Below are 14,942 nucleotides of genomic sequence, written 5' to 3'. Positions count from 1 at the left end.
ACCAAAATTAGAATGCATGTCATTCACTGGAGAGAATAGTATGGGCCCACATGCTGGGAAATTCCCATTCTCCCAGGGTGAGAGTAACCAATGCTGTTTAATTTGGGAAGTTCATTTAACTCCTCAGCTGAAAAGCTATACTGTTAATCTGTGACATCCTAACTTTTGTTTCCAGGACATGCACGCTTGCAGGGCTGAACTTTTTTTGGGCTGAACTTTTTTTGAGCTAAACCCATGACTTTGTGCAGAAGTAACAATTTGTTTCCGGTTTAATTTAGTTAGTTTGCAAACTAACTTTACTTTTTTTTCCCTCTTTTTTTTTTTTTTTTTTTCTGATCCAACTGTGTGTGTGTGTGTGTGTGTGTGTGTGTGTGTGTGTGTGTGTGTTTTAATTCATTTGTGTGATTTAAGCGACTGTTTGTTGCAGGGCTGAGAAAACAAGGTGGGTAGTTGAGTCAGTATGTGCAGTGGAGGCTGATTGTGTCCATGTTGTTGTCCACTGCCCTTTTTCTGTTGCACTACTGGACACTGAGATGAGCAGTGCAATATTAAAAGGGCATTGGCTGATGAAACAGACACTCAAACCTCCCTTTACTGCCTTAACTCTTAACCTGCGTGTGGAGAGATTTTTTTTTTTTTTTTTTTCCCCGGGTGTGCTTAAATGTGATGCAACTGTGTCTCCTGCTGCACGGAAACCTGTAGACTTAAGTCCACACTCGACAGACGTTATCAGCCACATGGAAGAAGAAAGGTAAATTTGCATTTCAACACCCACCTTCTTGTTTTGTTATAAATAACACCTTTGCTTCTTATTTAAGCGTAATTGGAGTTTGGCTGTGAAGAATGGCTGTAACCCCCACCCCCCACCCCCCCACCCCATGTCCACGTGCTGACACATGCTGAGGTCAGCTGCTTTGACAATGTTGCACTACTGTACCATCCATTCTAGCAGTGCAATAGTATTGTCATAGCATTTGGCCTCAGTTCACACTAAAACCGGTGCTTAAAGGGCTCGCTTCAGACGAGCTTGTGTAGAAGTAAAGCCAGTGTCTGATGGCAGGTAGAGGCAGAAAGCCTCCTAAGCTGTTTACCTAGTACTGTATTTACAGAGCAGAGTTTACACACATTTTCTAGGCTGACATAAGTCCTTGTGACCAGAGTTTTGGGTAATGGTTCACAAATGAGGCACATGAAGTAAAGAAGACACATATGGTACAGTTGGGTTTTTCTTTTTTTAGGAGGGGTCAAGCTTGTGATGGAAATCATCACATATTTCCATCAGGCGCCAAACAAAGTGTGAATTTAACTAAAAAAAAAAACCACACACACAACTGTAGATGGATTTGAAGTAAAAGCGGACACTGCAGTTTATTTATGTTAAAATGATTAAACAATCAAGTTTTTCTCTTCTTATCAGACTTCTACCTTTTTTCTTCATGGTGTTCTGTTGTCAATGAGATGGTGAGCATGGATGTTGGGGTAAAATAAGCAGATGAAAAAGAAAAGGAGGAGGGGTGGGAGGTCAATGTATGTGGGGGGTTTCTTTCTTTCTGAGCATCCTCGGTGGTAGCAGGTCGATGGGGGGAGGGGACGTTTGTGAGGAATGTAGGGAGCAAGGCCCTCTCACCCTCTTGCCTTTTGCCTTCCCTTTATTTTCTTTCTTCCTTCTCTTTCCGTGTCGAGATTAGGTGTCACTGCTCCTGTGTGCGTGCGTGTGTGCCTCGTGTTTGAACCCTGAAGTAGGAGAGCAAAGACGTTTGTTTTGATGACTGTCAGCGGACCTTTCTGGGTGGAAATGTTTAACCACAGTCCAGTTGCTGTTACAAGCTGCTGGAGAAGGACTCAAGGCATTATTAAAAACAGACAGGAAGCATATTTTGGGGCACAGATTGCCCCGCTGCAGTAAAAGGTTTCAGGTGAAAAGAAGGTTTGCTGTGACTGTGTAGTAAAGCTGGTTTATAGAATCTCATTAGGTCTCTCCAGAAAGGAACAAGGAAAAAAAAAAGACAAAAAAGAAAACGTATGATAGTAATAATACATTTTAAACGGTGACAGAGGTGTTTCAGATGCAAAGGTGGGTCTTTCTGATTGCTCACCAGAGGGAAAACAAAAGCAGGCTTCAGTCACTTGACTGTGTGAAATTCTTCCTGAGTAAAGAACGTGACTTGTTTAGGCTTGCTTGCAATGCTTGCTGGGAAATCCTGGAATGTGTGGAATGGGGGACGGTGGTGCTTCTGCAGCTATCTGACTGCATAGAGCAGCAAGTATCCTGCAGTGAAACCCAACATGTCAGCAGTGCTTTTTGAGCAGCTTAAAACCTCAATCAGAGAATGCACGGTTAAACTCCAGGCAAGAGAAGCTAATTAAATGATTACATGAACTCAATTACAGAGCAAACGCTGTGCTTGTTTTGTTTGTCATTTATTTTTGGAGCAATGTGTTTGATTTAGTTTTTGGTAATGTACATTTTTGAAAAGGGGAAAAAAAACCAAGTTAAATTATGTGATGCATTTATATAATTGATCTTAAACCAAGTAAATGTGTATTTCTTTTAAATAATTTATTTAACAGGTTTGTGAAACCTTTCTCATTAATCTGCTGTCATGTTCTTCTGTCACCCTCTCTCTAAATAAAGTCAGTTAAATTTACATCTTTGTCAGTTTTTAATTTTTTTTGCAAAATGATGGGTTTAAATGAAACCACACGATTGCACAGCAGATGCAGCATTCTCATAAAAATATAAATTGCCCTTTATACTCCAGTGACAAAGTCTAGAAAGTAGAGGGTGGAAAAAAAAAACATGAAAATTGTCAGTTTTTGTACCTAAACGTTGAAATCCCTGCAGGCCTTAAACGGACGGTTTAGCAGGGTGCACTTACAGCTTCGACAGTTTTGATGCACAAACAGATTTTCGCTCTGGATCTTGTTGCAAAATTGTGTTGCATTTATTAAAAACATTTATTTATTTATTTATTTTGCAAAACTTACAGAACTCCATTTTTAATTTGAGAGGAAACTAGAAAGTTTAGAAAGATGGCAGAAATCCTGCCTTAAATAATCAACTATTGTGAGTACGTGTGAACCGTATCGGTGTTATTGTGTCGTGGAAAAAATAAAAGTATATATTTGGGTTTAAATTTCACTTGGTGTAGACTATCCAGTCAAGTGGAATACGGGGAAAACACTCAGAGCTTCACACGCAGTGAGGAAAAATGTTTGTAAGTGCCAACAATGACCCAGCAAAGGCATAGGATCAACAAAGTGAAAATCATTAGGTTTGAAATTCATATGGCAAACATTAGGGGGTCAAACTCATCTGACTTCATGGGCCTTATACAGCCCAGTTTGACTGTAAGTGGGCCGGAGCAATAAAAACCACCAGTAACTTTCAAATTACACCTCCAAGACTTTCCATTTGTTTTAGTGTAAGTAAGCACAATTTATTTTTAAATGTTTATATTCACTGAACCTTCCGTTTGCAAAGTAGATGATGAACAAGAAATAAAATATGATTTTTTTTTAGTTTGTTGTGAACAATAGTATCTTATTTGTAGGCTCAGATCTAAAACCACTTTGGCATTCCATACATTTTCCCTCTCGTGCAGTGATGCTGCTTTCGCTGCATAACAAAGCAAATAACTGCAATTATTAACGATTTCTTTGGCATTTTCACACTTTGCAAAGCCATTCAGTGTGGTGACATTTTTCACATTCTAATAAATGCAATAAACAGTTCAGAAAGGCCTCCAACCAAAAGCACATTAGCCACTGTGTTTAAATCAAACAGCAGGTTCTGGATGCTTCGACGGTGTGATGAGCTCTCTGGAGAGCAGACATGCTGTCATCGTTCAGCCGGGGTGCCATGTTAACCCTGACTGATGATAAAATACATCTAAACTGTGGCAGTAATACACATGTTGCATATATTGTAAAATATTTGCATAATTGTTCCCATTATATGCTTTTAGAAATTCATAACCACAGACTCTTTCACCACGTCTGTGCACTTGGATTTTGAGTCACATTCATTTCCCCCCAAAACACAGAACATATACGTGTTTTAATGGATTTCACCAACAGTATTATGGCTACTCGTGTTTCAAGTTCTCCTTTAATATCATGATAAAAATCATTGCTGTGAATTTTGTTTGCCAAAAATAATGCTGGTGTGAAACTATTAATGTCACGGCCCTATTTTGGATCCTGATGGCACTCCTCTTCCTCCTCTGTTTAAGCAGTTAGGCTATTAAAGGAGTGATCAGACGCTAAATTATTTTAAAGACAAACAGTTGTGATTTACAGTTCTCCCATCAGAGAGCGGTGTGGTGGCTATTGTGTGATGCGTAGGGTAGATTTGTATGTTAGTCTGATTTTTGGACAAGTCTAAAAAGGAAGATATTGTATTTTTGGCAGGGAACAAGTTTCCTATTTTATATAATCTCTTTTGTATTTCAGCAACTTTCAAAATATTTGAAACAGGAAGCAATGCTTTATTTTCATATTAAAAATGGGAGCTGGTACATTTGAAAAGAAAAGCAAAACTTGTCGTTTCTCTCGGCTCTTTTCTTTGCTGAGAGATAAATGAAGATGCACAGGCTCTCTGCTGATGTGCTGACCGTGCCCATCATTTAACCCTCTTCAAAGATTCATCCCTGCTGCAGAGAGGCAGTTTAATGCCATCCAAAGGACAGGCGCTGTAGTGCAGAGGCAACTAGTGAATGTGACACAATCACAAAATGCTCGTTATGCTGATGTGATAAATGATTAATGATGAAATGAAAATTTACCACAGCGACAAACTGATCATCAGAGCCTGCTTTAGTTTCACTGAACATCAAATAGCAGCGGACGCCGAGTGTGGGTTATTCTCACAAAATGCATTCATTCAAAAGCAGATTAAACAGAAGCGATCAGCTGATTTGTGCAGGTGAGAAAATACAACAGGACAAAGCGAACACAATGACTCAAGAAACAGCAACAATAAACACGGGTGACCAACAGACAATGGGCAGGCAGAAATCCAAATAAACCAAAATAGCCCCGATACAAGAAGTGAAATCATCAAGGAAATGTTTATGTGCCTGTTTTGACAAGGAGGAGGAGGAGGGATTGAAAACTGAGCATTGGATTTACCTCTCGTGGCTTATCTGAAAACAATCTGAAGCAAGCAGCGAAAAAACGCAAAAGAGTTCATCTGTGTTAATCTTAAAGCAGCTGAAAGTTTGAAATATTTTTAAAACAATGATGACTTTAGATTAAGTTAGATTCACGTTTAATCTCTTCACACACATCATCTTTACTAATGCTCTAAGTAGTTAATAAATAAAATAAAATAACACGATCAGCACATCACTGTGAAGCTGAAGTTTGGCTCCAGAGTGAAGCGTCACTGACAGTAAAGGATTTCACCATTTTCACCATCGTGACACTCTGATAGAAAATTCCTCCACAATCACACATGAGCGCGGAAATCCTACAGTAACAACGGAGAGAAAGTGTGTGTGTGTGCGTGTGTGTTCCTGAGATACAGAAGGAGAACAAATGCTAAATGTCCAGGTGCCCTGTGTCCTGCAGAGCCACACATATTTGTGAGTGTGTTTAGGTGTTTGCTCATGGATTGCATCACATCTGTTTATGTTGGTGCTCTCCATGATGAATGAATATCCAGATGGAGGCTCCTGATATTAACATCTGCTTCTGCTTTCATGTATTCAAAATAAATGTAACTTATTTAAGTTTAACGATCAAGACGAGCTTCTGCAACAGCTGTGAGATAAATGTTTCTGGTATAAAAGTGATGAGAGCTTTTTGGAAGATTAAATATTTGTTCAAGGAGATAAAACTATTCAATATGTTTGTTATGGGTATAAAAATAAACTCATTCAACCACACAAGAATCAATCCTCAGGTGGGCTGCAGAGGTGATCAGGCGCCACCCACTGGACAAAAACTTTAATGCAGAAAGTAAAATCTTTAACTACACGTTATTTTTCCTAAAGTATGCTATATTGCTATATTTTTAAGATTTTGCTTCCTAGTTTAGACAATCTGTTGCTGAGCTTTAAAATAATAATACTTATATTTTTGTGTGAAAAATCACATCTAAAAACTGTGATTGCAACAACTACAAAAGAAATTCTGAATATTATTTATCTCTCTTAGACAAAACTGATTTATATGCTTATTTAGGAGCTTTACTTCATTGAGAACAATAAAAACGGATTTTATGAATGTTTTATTGAACCAATTCAACAGATTATGGAGTAAAGCTCCTTTTTTTGAACATTTTTAAAAAAAATAAACCATTACATAACCTTTAAAACTAGAAGTAAAAACACTGAGTCTGTTTCTGTTTGAAATCCTAAACTGTCAGCGTGCATGTGGAGCAGTAAGTTAATTTCGTGCTAGTGTGTGCACCTTAGGTTTACAATAAACCCTTCATGTGTGCACGGGTACAAGCAGCCGTCTTCAGTGTGTGAAATGTTAATGACAAGAAGATGCACATTACTCTGTAGCTTCTTCATCCCTGAGTCTGACTCTGCCGTCACTGCAATGGAAGAAACAAATGAACTACTTGTGAACCTTTTAACATGAACAAATGTAGAGAAGAAATACAGGTTATCATAAAGATCTGTTACCTCAGTTTTTGTTTGTGAGAGGATAGCTGTTGAGAGTAAGCGGCGATGACACAAAGTCTGGAGATGCCTCAGAAACAACCTCGTGGGGCATCTGAGAGAGAAAAAAAAAGACTCTCAGGATAAATGATGAAAGAGACAAACATCTCCTTTCTGTGATGTTTGACCAAAGAGGAGGGCTGACCAGGACTGGAGGAGCCATGAAGAGGTAATTGATGGGGTAATGCATCAGATTCAGGCAGGAGGAAGAGTACAGATCTGCATAGCGCATGAGCTGGCTGGCGAACAGCGTCTGCCTGGAGCCGCTGCGCAGGAGGCTGCCCATCTGGCCATATGACATGTCCATCCTGTAGGTCAGCAACTGCAAGTATAAAATAAACAATGCAGTGGCTTAATGGCACACATCACATCGAACATTTTAAATGTTGATGAGTGAAAATATACCAATCTGACTTCCTGCTTAGTCCAATTTAATTCTAAGAAAGTTTACTTTTTTGGGAATAGACTTCTTATAGACAGAGGGAGTCAAAAGTCATAATCTACCTCTGACGTGTTGTTTTAAGGAGATTCGTGTTACGCTCAGGAGCGTGCAGAGGTTTCCCTGCAGTCTTGGAGACCACAGATATTATCTGTTACTCGGTCATTAGTGTTACTGTCCTTCTACAGTTTTCATAGCAGAGTGCAGTTGCTGTTGTGTTGGAAATCATGTTGCACCGTGAGTGTCCATGGATGGTAAATTTCCACAGAGGAAATGTGTCAGTGTACAGTTCAAGTCTCTGGCATGAGAGACACATTCCAGGAGCATGTTCATTCTTGCTCATTCAGGGATGATTTCTTGTTCAAAAACAGCTTCATTTTAACCATAAACTTTTTTGTACTGTTTTCTTTTATTCTGTCCTTTTAGCAGTAGACTGTATATGAAAGCTAGACACAACCTCAGGGTCTGAAAACTAAAGCATATTTTGAGGTGCCTTAAACCTGTATTTTTTCCAAAGGCCAGCAGGGGGCATCACCACCAGCTGGCTACAAGTCAGAATGTATAAAAGTCTATTGTAACATGACTCCCTGTTCACTTGATTTATGACCTCAGCAAACACTTTTATTGTTAACACTCATGGTTATAAGTTTTAAGTCATACTGAAAAGTTGATTATGGTCTGGTTTATGGAAAGATTGGGTACCCTTCAGTATGACACACGAATGAGTTACATCCTCAGGTTTTTTTGTAGCCAAACTCACCTTTTGCTCCTCGCTACCACTTTTGAACAGCCTTTGGTGGACTCTGTTCCATCTTTTTCATACAGTCTATGGTACTGGGCGTGTCAGTGTAATCGGGGATTGTAAACAGACTCCGAACAGTTTCCATAAAATACAAATCAGCACATGATTTCAACATCGAAGGCAATTTTATGTCTTCCGTGCTGTTAACATGCCAACACCTGTATTTACTATTGAAAAATACACTTATTCTGTGAACCTTAACACTATGGGTGACTTGTGCCAACTAGTGCTGCAACTCGGTGACTGTGGAAAGTTACTCAATACTTTAAAAAGTGTAGTTTTAACCATATGTAGAGCGAAGGAATAGAAACACTGTCAAAGTGGTGAAGTGAACTGTAATGGTGCTGAACGACAGTTATGCTGCACAGACACATTTGGGTTTTCTTCTGCTACAATAGTGAAGCATTGCTATCGTAGTGGTAAATTTTAGAAGTGCATTTATGCATTTAAAATGACATAAAACGTATTCCAGGTATATCTCAGGACATATGAGACATATTTTTTTCATGGTGGTGATAATTTAGCTCCCATGCAGGACTTTGAGCTTTCAACATACAGAGAATGAGGCAGAATTTGAATCCAAAAAAGCATTTCTAATACCAGCTGAAGGTACAGTGTAAGTTGTACGAATGCATTGAACTTTACGCGCATCCACAACTAAGGTGTGGAAATGTTTAAAATACTGTGTTGTGGTGTGCAGAGCTCACCTTCATTCTCATATGAATGGAACCGATGTCACGATATTCTTGACTGGTGGTGTCTGGGTGCCTTCAAAAGACACATATACAAAAATGAACACGTGCTATGTCACTTTATCTAACTGTGTCACATGTAGGAAATGAAAAATCAAATGCAAGTCTTATCAGCATTAGTGTTAGTGAGTAAATACGCAGCGAAGAGTTCTCTCGTTTGGAATCTCAAGAGCTGCAAAACATCAACAAACTTGTTTAATTTCCAGTAAAAATGCATGAATTAATAAAACATTTAAAACCTTACATATGGTTACTGAATAAAATGTTAGTCTATCCCATCTATTCATGACACAAGATGGGATTTTTTTTCCCCCAAAACTGGGGCTTGTGGGTGCTTGTGCTCCACCTGCTAGCCACATATAGAACCCTGCACCTTATGAGAACATATTGATTATTTCATTGGGTTTAACTATTTTAAATTATAGTAATGGTAAAGCTCACCGATCTAAAAACTGCAGATCTGAGTGCCTTTCAAATCTAAACATATCTACAGGAAATATACCGAAACAAAAAATAGACTCACTTGTTAAGTTCAGCTAAGTAGAGATCAAGACACTTGAGCTCCTCAAAGATATCTGAAAAACCAAGTATTGCATCAAAACCATGACACCACAGTAAAACAGCACACAACGAGTGGATCATTGTTCTTACTTTTCCTTTCCTCCCACACTTGCAGCTCTTTGGTGAGCTCAGGAACGACCAGGAAAGTCTTCCAGCCCTGTCGCTTCTTAGACTTCAGGATGTCGCCAAAGATGTGATCTCCGACATAGAGGATGTCCTTGCCTATGACGCCCAGCAGATCACAAACAATGTCTGAGGATCCTGTAACCAGAAAACACAAGTTAAGCAGCTGAACTGAACAGAATTGAACTTTACTAATAAGGACAAAATAGTCGAAGGAAAACTCAGTGCTGTCTCACCTCCTGAGTAGACTGTTCCATGCTGGAGGTCACCGGTGTATGTCCCGATGCGAAGCTTTCCTGTGTTCTGTGTATAAAAAGGAAACAGATTACTGGAAACTGTTGATGCTCAACATTGTGATGCAACTCTTCAAACACTCTTTCACACCGTGTCCACTTGTCTCAGCACAGTCCCCTCTGCAAAGAACAGCGGCTTTTTGGTGTCCACAACGACAAGGTCGAAATACGAGCGCCAGCTCTTTCTGGGGCTTCCAGGCTGGAAGGAAAAAATTAAAAAAAAAAAAAGTCATTCTCATGATTCTCTTTAGAGGACAGAAAGTCCAACCACAGTTGAAGATGCCTTACCTTCACATTACTTTCCAGCAGGTATGTCATGATGACCTTGATGAAGAAGGTAAAGTGTAAAATATACAGTTAGAATGATTTAAAAGGCAGAATGATCATTTACAATGATCTCATAAACATTAACAGGCCGCTTCATTAGGTCTACCTATTCAACTGCTTGTTAATGCAAATATCTAATCAACCAATCACATGGCAGCAACTCAGTGCATTTAGCTGTGCCAGAACCCAGAGAAGCCAGACTGCTTTGAGCCATAAAGGAAACAGTATCTCAAACTTTTGGCTTCAACATTCAGACTCAGAATTTGTTCTCCGAGGAAGGGCCTTGTTGAATCTATGCCACAAAGAATTGAGGCAATTCTGAAGGAAAAAGGGGTCCAACCTAGTAATAGCAAGGTGTAGCTGACGATGGGGGCATTGATTTTCCTTTGTAGTTGGAAGGTTTTAGTCATGGCACACTCACCTCGGTGTAGTAGTAGTCACTGTTAGTGGCGAGGAAAACCTTGGCCACCTCTTTGATCCGGGTGAGGAGCACAGGGAGGTTTGGCTGTAAACATTTATACTTTCAGTGTTTCAGTCTGCTAACATAAACTCAGACTGATAATCTTTTCAGTTTACTCACATCTCTGACAACGTATTTCTCCAAATTCTTGGTAGTTAATTCTTTCAAGGATCCCTAAAAAACAGTTTGAACATTTTGTAATTTTGAGAAGTCCACACATTTTCTTTGTGTTTAACGTTGTACTTTGGCGGGTTTTGTGAACTCACTGTATCATGAGTGTAGTCCACGGCATCTCGAACATCCTGGAACATGCTTCTGTACGACATTAGCAAGTCACCGTGCTGGAAACCTTTCAGGAGGCTGGAAGAGTTTAACACAGGTACGGAAGGGACAAAGAGTTTATTCAACAGTGAATATTTCTCCAAGTCTTGGTGGGATGATAGTTTAATATAATATGGATAAAATATGTGACTTACTTTGTGTATCTGGTACATCCAGTAAAGAAGTCAACCAGGCAGGCATAGAGATAAGTCTCTGCAGGGTGCATATAAATCGTAAATTGTTTATAATGCATAGGAAAATTTGAAAAATTGTAGAAAAGCAAAGACGCTAAACAAAATTTACACAAAGTATAGCAGAGTGCAGGATTTTATACCTGAAAGATTGAAGAGAGTGTTCAGGATGTAAAAGCGATCAGTGTCGTCTCTCTGGATGAACATGTTCGGGTAATATTTGTGAATGTCTTCACTGTGGCACAAAATGATAACACGGATCAATGTTAACAACCCAGATGCACTGACTGGCTGCAGAGAAACAAAAACATTTTTGCAAACGTGCGTGAATTTACATCTAGTTTGTGTAAATTCTTAGCTTTGAACTCACTTGCTTGTACTGACTGCTGCGATTTACAAGCAAAAAAGAAGAAGTTGACAGCCATTTCAGTGAGACAATATAAAGGCCAAAACAAAACTACTCAATTTTGAACCTGATGTTGCTTTTTTTATAAGAACAAAAAAAAGGTGGGACTTAATTACACAAGTGAGACAGCTGATGTTGATAACTGTTTGTTGACATTGTGTCTATATCTAACAATTTTATGCTGACTTGATTTTTTTTAAAACAAGTTTATGGAATTACAGCCATGTTCATACACATTCCCCCGTTTTCAGAGGCTCAACAGCAATTGAACAAACCAAAATTACTTTATATATAAGAATTGCTTATAATACTTCAATAAAAATCCTTTGCAGTCAGTAACTGTCTGAAGTCTAAAAGTCTAGAAGAATGGATGTCACCAAGTGCTACGTTTCTTCCCTGAAGTTTATTTGGGATTTTCAGTCTGATGATGGCCTTCTTCACTTGCACTGACAGCTCTTTGTACCTCCTGTTGAGAGTTTCAAATATAGTTATGCACTTGGACCAGGACCTCACCTGGCTATGAAACTGTCAGGGAGCCCTCTGTCACAGAAAATAGGGGACTGTGTATAAAAATTAATGTAATGTAATTTTTGAATTAAAGCTGAAAGTTTATAAGTTAATCAGATATACATATATATATGTATATATATATATATGTATATATATGTGTGTGTGTGTGTGTGTGTGCGTGCGTGCGTGCGTGTGTGTGTGCGTGTGTGTGTGTGTGTTGAATCCAACTGGCCCAGCCTTGCTTGGGTTTTAGTCTTTATGTTTCTGTCTCTTTCTCTCTGCCTGTCCTCACCTCGATGATCTCTATCATTCCAAACAGTACAAGATAGATTATACAAACATTTTCTTTACTGTATTCACTTGTTTCCAACTTTACCCTTTGAGGAACTGAAAGCCATGACTGCAGACTAATATATTTCCATTTGAGTCCACCTTCAGGAGGTTCCCATATGTAGTGTCAACCACTAAGCCACTGAGGGGGAGAAAAGGGGAGAAGGTTTATCAATAATAGACAAGAACAAACAAAAAAATATAAGAAGAATTGATTGGCTACTTCATTGTGGCGTAAATCGACTTGGAACTAACCGAGTGGGGAAGCTGGGGTCGTACTTGTAGCGCAGAATCTCATGAGGGTATCCAATGGACACCATCCTGTCTCGTATCTGCTCAAAGCCCAAGCTCTCGTAGTCGGGAGACGTATACGCTGCAAGCAGAAATGCACACAGCAAAAGCGTGAATACACAATCATCCACTGTTGTGCAGCTTGTTTGAACGGAAAGTCAGAAACTAAAATGAAGAATTCAGCACAGAGAGTTCAAAATTATGAATGAAGACAACATGTAGCATCTTCAGGGTGATTTAATATTTTATACACATGCTGTAAAAAGTATGATAAGCAAAATATAGTTTAAAAATGAACAAATATAGATTAAGTACCTTATACTTCATTCTGCTCAGGGAAGGGTTTTATCCTTTGTTAAGTAATAATGACTTTATTGGTAGGATACATGGTATCCTGTTGGTATCTAGACCATTATACACTCTATATATTGTACTATAGATAAATAGGTGGCAATTTTTAAAAGTGTGCAGTAAACATAAATTAAACAATCAAGTTAAAGTAAAAGTAAAAATGACGTTATTATACAGTTATACATAAACTGTACTGTTCTTGGCCAAGTGTATCAAATGTAAACATTGTATAGCTGACATAATCACAACACTGCAAACTTAAGGATTTGTAGGTAAATAATAATCCCATGACTCTCTGTGCTAGACACAGTGATGTTCCTCAGAAAGCAAGGAGAAGTACAGATAACTCAATATCAAATAGAATAAATAAAGATGATTAAACTTTTTTTTTTTTGCTTTTACTTACTTGCTAGCGTGTAGTCCATGTCGAAGCCATAGCATTTAATATTTTCCAGCGTCAGGCTTCTGTTGACAAACACCCTGTGATCAAACAGAAACACAGCTGAAGGCAGACAGTCATAGAAATTCATTTTTTATGCACTATGGTCAATTTGATGTTTTCATTTATCAGAATGGGTTTCCTAAGGTTCAGTTTGCGTCTTGGCTTTTTGACATCAGGTCTGCCCTGAGATGTGGATTAAATGAATCTTCAAGGGGCAGAAGTCATTTAGTGTGTGAAGCTATGATTTAATTTCTCTTTTCCACCAAAGAAATTCAGAGACTTCCATACTTAGTTTGAACCTATCCTACCCTTGAAGTCCCTCAAGTCAGGGTGGTGCTGGGTGGAGGCTAAAGATGTTATCAAAACCAATGTCATCACAGATGTTTGAAATGACTGCCAAATACTTAACATGGTGTATTTTGAACAACATATTAAAAATAATCATGACGTATTTTTGTCTGTCATGTATTTTCTACATCATTTGCCCCCAGATGCCACCTTTTAACCACACAGAGCAGGGAGGCCTGTCTGCAGCACCAGGATGGCCCAGTCTCAACCTTTCCTGACAGTTCATACATATAGAGTTGCTGTAAATAATTAATCTGTAAGCTCTTGTTCTGTGAATGTGTTTCTCCTGAGTTCCACACAGAAAATAAAAGCTGTCAGCAAGGGAGTGTTTCTGATGCAGGAGCACTTACTGACAGGAAGCAGCTGAATAAGCTGATGATTCAAATAGTTGTGTAGGTTAGAGTGCAAACTTTCAGAATAGAGAAATAGGTCAGAATGTCAGAAAGCACTGGAAGTTGTGGAAATATACCAGTGGAATTTTTACATTTATTTTTTGCAATTCATTGTCTAACTTATTATATGAGCAACAGTATTCTTGTGATGTATAAATACGTAATTAACTTGTGATCAGCAAAAATGCAAAGAAAGAGCTGAAACTGACGACTTTTCTTTTCTTTTTGTGTTCTTTTTTTTAAAAATATATTGTAAAACCTTAGAAATTCTGATCGTGGAAATTCATCTTTAGGTTAAAAAGTGTTTCAATTAGCAGCAGTTTACATATTCGTGTGCAATATTACCCCAGTTGAACTTACTTTTGTTCAAGGCGCCTCTTCTTCTCCTCGGTGGAGATGCTTGTGTCCATTGCCTCCATGGTCCACACCTGCTGATGTGCAGCTCCTCTTTTCAAAGAGGTATTTAAATTCTCAAATGTACCCAAAACTTTGTAGGCGTGCCGCTGAGCGTCTTCTCTGTTTTTGTGCACATGTTGAAACCCCTCCTTTTGACTAAGTGCTCATTAATGACGTAAACGGCCGTGGGACACGCGCACGCAGCCTGCCGCCCCCCTGCATTGACACCCATGGTGCTGCGGAGCTTTCAGCTTGGAGTGGGTAGATTGTGTTATCAGAGGCACACACATGTGCACAGGCTACATGTGTGCGTAACTAATGGGAGTTTTGCTGATGGCTGTCAGTCCCGCTGCGACTCGAGCAGCTCAAGTACACGCTGCATGTATCAAAGCAAAACATTTCTGATATTTGATTTATGAATCATTTGGTTTGCGTTTCATGTGCAGAAGCGTTATCAGCAGCATGCGCTCAAAGTAACAGCAACAATTTGGAGACATACTGTCCAATTTCACCCAGAAACACATCCTCATCCT

The 14,942-nt window shown here is 38.9% G+C and overlaps 1 protein-coding gene across 1 annotated transcript; it reads right to left on the bottom strand.

Moving 5' to 3' along the window:
• Nucleotides 1-1,338: 1,338 nt before the first annotated feature.
• On the bottom strand, nucleotides 1,339-14,547 carry nt5c2l1 (5'-nucleotidase, cytosolic II, like 1). The gene is made up of 18 exons (XM_005735303.1): nucleotides 14,374-14,547; nucleotides 13,238-13,311; nucleotides 12,445-12,562; nucleotides 12,236-12,331; nucleotides 11,087-11,178; nucleotides 10,908-10,965; nucleotides 10,698-10,791; nucleotides 10,552-10,605; nucleotides 10,393-10,476; nucleotides 9,933-9,968; nucleotides 9,736-9,843; nucleotides 9,588-9,654; nucleotides 9,319-9,489; nucleotides 9,191-9,242; nucleotides 8,623-8,683; nucleotides 6,820-6,996; nucleotides 6,639-6,729; nucleotides 1,339-6,547 (listed from the first exon to the last, which is right to left on the bottom strand). Exons 1-17 carry the CDS (start codon nucleotides 14,430-14,432, stop codon nucleotides 6,640-6,642), a joined length of 1,491 nt encoding a protein of 496 aa, XP_005735360.1. The 5' UTR covers nucleotides 14,433-14,547; the 3' UTR covers nucleotides 1,339-6,547; nucleotide 6,639.
• Nucleotides 14,548-14,942: the final 395 nt, after the last annotated feature.

The sequence above is a fragment of the Pundamilia nyererei genome, unplaced genomic scaffold (assembly GCF_000239375.1).
Source record: "Pundamilia nyererei isolate P.nyererei 1_Seehausen unplaced genomic scaffold, PunNye1.0 scaffold00063, whole genome shotgun sequence".
Classification (NCBI taxonomy): Eukaryota; Metazoa; Chordata; class Actinopteri; order Cichliformes; family Cichlidae; genus Pundamilia; species Pundamilia nyererei.
This window is presented reverse-complemented; position numbering and strand designations above follow the sequence as displayed.

Bases quoted from the DNA above. Each gene is read 5' to 3' on its own strand.
- nt5c2l1 (XM_005735303.1), bottom strand. From the start codon at position 14,432: ATGGAGGCAATGGACACAAGCATCTCCACCGAGGAGAAGAAGAGGCGC. The intron at 13,312-14,373 runs GTAAGTTCAACT...GTTTGATCACAG, and splicing joins AAGAGGCGCCTTGAACAAAA to GGTGTTTGTCAACAGAAGCC. The intron at 10,477-10,551 runs GTGAGTAAACTG...AAATGTTTACAG, and splicing joins AGAAATACGTTGTCAGAGAT to CCAAACCTCCCTGTGCTCCT.